The sequence below is a fragment of the Ruditapes philippinarum genome, unplaced genomic scaffold (genome assembly GCF_026571515.1).
Source record: "Ruditapes philippinarum isolate M1 unplaced genomic scaffold, ASM2657151v2 ctg25295_1_1_1_1, whole genome shotgun sequence".
Taxonomy (NCBI): Eukaryota; Metazoa; Mollusca; class Bivalvia; order Venerida; family Veneridae; genus Ruditapes; species Ruditapes philippinarum.
Window position 1 is genome coordinate 1,571 of NW_026854886.1, and position 5,846 is coordinate 7,416.

At 30.8% G+C, this 5,846-nt stretch overlaps 1 protein-coding gene across 1 annotated transcript; it reads left to right on the top strand.

Moving 5' to 3' along the window:
- Positions 1–323: 323 nt before the first annotated feature.
- On the top strand, positions 324–1,706 carry LOC132741418 (putative uncharacterized protein DDB_G0267716). The gene has a single exon (XM_060729572.1). It carries the CDS (start codon positions 324–326, stop codon positions 1,704–1,706), a length of 1,383 nt encoding a protein of 460 aa, XP_060585555.1.
- Positions 1,707–5,846: the final 4,140 nt, after the last annotated feature.

Below are 5,846 nucleotides of genomic sequence, written 5' to 3' on the forward strand. Positions count from 1 at the left end.
ATTCCACTTTTTGTATATGTCATTGCTATTCTCAAAATAGAAAGACATATATAACGTTTCTATTTTGTCAACACATCTGTGTTCAGATATCGTGATTTGTTCTGTCCTTAAAATAAAAACAGTATTGTAAAATTGTGCAAATATATATTATTATATATTTCTAGATATGATATACTATATGATATATGATATACTTCCGGTCAATGGTGGTCAGTTTTGTAAACAAAGAAAAAAAGCTGAAAATTGTATCTAAGAAAGATAAAAAGATATTTACTGGTAATAATAAGGCCATTGAAAGGTATTAACATTGATATTTTGAAAATATGAGTTTAGAGAGCAGTATATACGAAGAAAACATGATAAATACAGAGAACAGATTTGAGAGCCTAAATGACCTTGATGGGTGGGGTACGGAATCATGGAAAATTCAAGAGAGGAAAAGAAAGAAAAAGAACAGTAGTGTAGAGTGTGACGATTTCGCAAAACTTTCGACTGATGATAAATTAACAGCATTATTTGAAGGCATGAACAGAAATTTTGAAAAACTAGAGTCCTTAGAATCGAAACAATCCCAGTACATATTGAACTTTACTAGAGTAAATGAAAAAGCATCTGTAGCAAACGAAAGAGTTACATGGGTAGAACGATGTCTAGCTGTGCAAAATAAGAAACTTAAAATGCTGTCATACAAGTCACTGGATATTGAGGCAAGAAGCCGCCGAAATAATCTAATATTTTGGGGGTTGTCTGAAAACAACAGCATTTCATCTGCAGAATTAATCTCAAATTTCCTAAGGGATGAACTAGATCTAAATCCGCCAACAGAAAATCCAAATGTTATAGAGAGAGCACATAGACTAGGCTCTCCAAGAAATCAAAAATATAGAAACATGTCAGATCCTAAAAGACCTTTGATTGTAAAATTCAAAGATTATGTTGACACAGAAATTGTCCTGAATAACGCTTACAAATTAAAGGGGACCCCATTCAGTATAGATAGAGACTATCCTCATGAAATTGTAGAAGCTAGAAAAGAACTGTATAGTACAACAGAAGCAAGGGAGGCTAGATCAAGGCGTGAAAAAATTGTCATAAAGTACCCGGCCAAGTTATACATCAATAACAAACTTGTACATGATATGTTCCCGGAATGGTTTGAAGTACTACAAGAGTCAAGGGTTTATTCTTTCGAACCTAGTACCTCACATACAACCACGCGTACAAATACCAACGATATCCACATGCCCAGTCAAATAGAGTTGATAGATCATACACACAATGAAGTATTCGACAGTACAGAAACAAACAATACACATAAAATGGACCACGCCCCCACTTTACAAATAGTAAACACAGCTGACATTTCATATACAAGGTCAAGTTCAATTACGCCACGTGCTAAAAATACATGTGAGGCTGGAACGGAAAATAACTTACCTGTAAGCGAGGAAACATCTCTCAAACAGTTGTTCAAAGTACCACGGCGCAGCAGAAGCATAAATAGAACAACAGCAGTCAATTCCAACACAAATAATTCCAAAACAGCGAACATTAATCCGAATAAAACACAAAGCACTCCGAATCAACAAACTATAAAACAGAAAGGCAGAAGTAGGTCGGTATCTAAAAATAGACCCCGTAAAAACCCAACTGCAAATAAAGTCGAAACATCAGAGGGGCCCGAAGTAGGGAACTCGTGTGAATAGGAAAACGCGGAGAAAAGTGAACTGCGTATTTCTCTTTGTAATATACAAGGATTGAGAGGAAAGCGGTATAATAAACTGGAGTCAACAGAACTTTTAGAATTATTTTCAAATAAAGACATAATTTTACTTACAGAGACATGGTTAAACGATAAATTAACATGTGATGTAGAAGGTTTTATGCATTATAAACTTGACCGTACACTTACACATAAAAACGCACGCAGAGACAGCGGCGGTATTATTATGTATGTGAAAAACAGTATTAAACATTTTGTTGAATTTATAAAATCTACGGAAGACTATATTATGTGGATAAGATTAGATAAGTGTTTGTTTAATTATGATACAGATGTATTATGTTGTTTATGTTACAATGTACCGAAAGGGAGTTCTAGGGAAGTTTTAAGTAACTCTTGTATCTTTGATTTATTAATGGAAGATATGATACATTTTCAAAGCGTTTATGGTGAAAATTGTAATTTTATTATCACTGGCGATTTAAATAGTAGAGTCGGAAATTTACATGACTTTGTAGAAAATGAATATCTTTTTAATCTTAATCTCATGCCAGAAGATTATTCAGAAGATTTAGTTTTACCTAGGATATTTCAAGATCAAATTATAAATGAAAACGGGCGATTTTTAATAGATTTTTGTAAAATGACTGGATTGAGAATAATGAACGGAAGGGTTGGTAAGGACAAACACATAGGGAAATATACATGTATTAAGGAATCTGGCAGTAGTACAGTAGATTATGTTCTTTGTTTTCCAAGATTAATACCATTTTTTAATTCATTCGAAGTTGAGGAGCCGAACATTATGTCCGATCACTGTATGATAATTTTTTCAATCAAACGTGCTGCCCTAAACGAAGAAAGCAATTACACAAACTTAGATGATCAAAAATGTGAATATGCAGATAACTCATACAAATGGAATAATGACAAGAGATTTGAATTTTTAGAATCTTTGAACGCTTTGGCACCATTAAAACTTGATGCATTAATCGAAATTTGTGAATTAGTATCGGAAAATCAAGATATAGATCAAAATTTACAAGAATTTAATGAGTTTTTGTCCAGTGTATGTGACCCAATCTTCAGAAAAAGGGCAAATAACCCGAAAAAACGAAACAAAGAAATAATTGGTACGATAATGACTGTAAGGGGAAACAAAAAGTATTTTATAGAAACTTGAATATTTATAGAGCAGATAAAACTACAGAAAATAGAATAAATATGGTAAAATCTAGAACGGATTATAAAACATTAATTAGAAATAAAAAGCTTAATCACGATATTCAGGAAACCGAAAAATTAGAAAAATTCCGTTATAAAAATGCAAAAGAATATTGGAAGCTATTAAAGAATACAGGTATAAGGGCAGAAAAACATAGTATATCCTGTACACATTTCGCCGAATACTTTAAAGCGATAAATAACCCAGATTCAATTTTTTTTCAACCGGACGATGACGCAATTTATTTTTAACGAACGATATGTCAATGGGGAATTTCAGTGTATGTTTGATGAACTTGATTTAGAAATCACGGAAAATGAAATATTACGCGCATGCTCAGAACTTAAGAATGATCGTTCCGGAGGACCCGACTATTTTATAAATGAATTTTACAAATACGGAATTAACTCGCTACTACCATATTTACTCAAGCTTTTCAACAAATTACTATCGCAAGGTTATTTTCCCCAAATGTGGTTTGAAGGTTTCATAATACCTATCTATAAAAAAGGAGATAATAATTTACCGGAAAATTACAGGGGAGTGACATTACTAAGTACCCTAGGTAAACTTTTTTCAAAAATACTTAATACACGTCTTAATAATTGGGCAGAGAACTATCACGTTTACATTGACGCGCAATCAGGATTTAGGTCAAAGATGGGAACTGTAGATAATATTTTTGTATTACAAAGTATAATTAATCATATAATTTCTGAAAAAAAACGTCTTTTTGTTTGCTTCGTTGACTTTACAAAAGCATTTGATTTTATTGTTAGGGATAATCTATGGTTAAAGCTAATAAAATTAGGAGTCAGGGGAAAAGTAATGAAAGTTTTGAAATCTATGTATACAAACGTCAAATCCAGAATTAAATTATCAAATACATTGAGCGAAACTTTCATGTGTTCATTAGGGGTCCGTCAAGGGGACAGCTTGTCCCCTTTTCTCTTTTCTATGTACATAAATGACTTAGAAGATACTTTTATATTAAAAGGTTTTAAAGGCATAGACTTAGGTACTCTAAAATTGTTCTTATTATTATATGCGGACGACATTGCTATTATATCGGAAACAAAAGAAGATCTTCAAAATGGATTAAATATTTTAAAAGATTATTGCGACGAATGGAAACTAAAACTAAACGTAAATAAAACAAAAATAATGGTTTTTAAAAAGGGAGGGAGAAATCAGCAGAATTTAAGATTTTTATATGGAAATACAGAATTTGAAAAAGTAAATAAATTTACATATTAAGAATCGTTTTGTACAGTGGGGGGTCATTTTTCAAAACCTTCGAAGCACTTTCAGGACAAGCAATACAGGCAATTTTTGAGGTATGAGGTTTCATGGAAGCAAAAAGGGTAGAAAATTTTCATTTGAAACTTTGCAAAAATTTATTAGGAGTAAGGCCACAAACTCAAAATAACTTCGTTTATGGAGAATTAGGCAGAGAACAATTAATACAGCTTAGAATGATACGAATCTTAAAATTTTGGTTTAAAATATTGAAATCGAAACAACATTTGTACATTAAAAAAGTTGTACAATATGATGATCTTTAATATAGAACAAAAACCAAATTATAAATGTTGAGCTAATTCAATTAAACAATTACTTCAGAGACAAGGGTTTCATCATGTTTGGGTTAATCAGGGAGTGGGAAATGAAATTTTATTTTTGAACTTGGTAAAACAGAGACTTAAAGATAACTACATGCAAAACTGGACTGAATCTCTACGTAATTCATCAAGAGCTTCCCTTTACATTCTTTTTTCAAACTTTGATTTTAAATTGTATCTTGAACAAATTAACATTCAGAAATTTAGAATAGCATTAACAAGATTTAGAGTTTCAGCACATAGGTTATTAATTGAAACTGGGAGATGGCATAAACCAAACAAAATTCCAAGAAATGAAAGAAAATGTATAATATGTAACAAACTCGAGGATGAATACCATTTTTTATTAGAATGTACTTTATATTGTGAAATAAGAACGAAGTATTTACCAAAGTACTACTGGAAAAGACCAAACATACCTAAATTTATCGAATTAATGTCAAATGAATCGACTACTATAATAAGAAAACTGTCCACTTTTTTTTATTAAGCTTTTGAAATCCGTACACCGATTTACTTTTCTTAAAAATATTTTCATTCACACTTTTCTCCTACAACGTCATTTTTACAAGTATATATTAATAATCTGTTTTGTTTAATCATTCAATACTTAAAAATATACATTTTATATGTAAGTGTAATGCACATGTGTATTTGATTATTAGTTCATGTTATATTATGCAATATTAAGTTTCTTCTAGTAAAACATACATATTTATATGTGATTGTAATGTATTAAATCACAAGTTCAGGTTCTATTGTGAATTATTAAGTTTCTTCCGGTTAGAACATAATGCAATTTATTTTATTTACTTTTTTATTTCTTAGTGTTTAAAAGCTTTATGTATGCAACACAATTAATTCTATTAAGAATTGTTACATAAAATGTGTAATTACATGTCTTTTAGAGACTATTATATGACATTGTTATATGTCACCATTGACCTATATTTATTATTAAATGATTGATTGTATACCATGACACTCATGGGTTTGTAACCTTTTGTGAATAAAGATTATTATTATATGTGATTTGTTTAACATTAACGTTGATATATTTTATTCTAGACCTACATCAAATAGAACATTTAACTCGAAAAACTATTTCTAGCCTGTCATGTCAAAATAACATCAGTAGAATCCATTTGATCCATTAAGTTGCTGAATTTCTGAAGTAAAAGTGCCCTGATTCCATATATTACTGGGATATGAAAATCAAAATTCAGTAAACCAGCAAGCAGTATTGGGCATACTGAACGAAAATGCAAACTAAGCT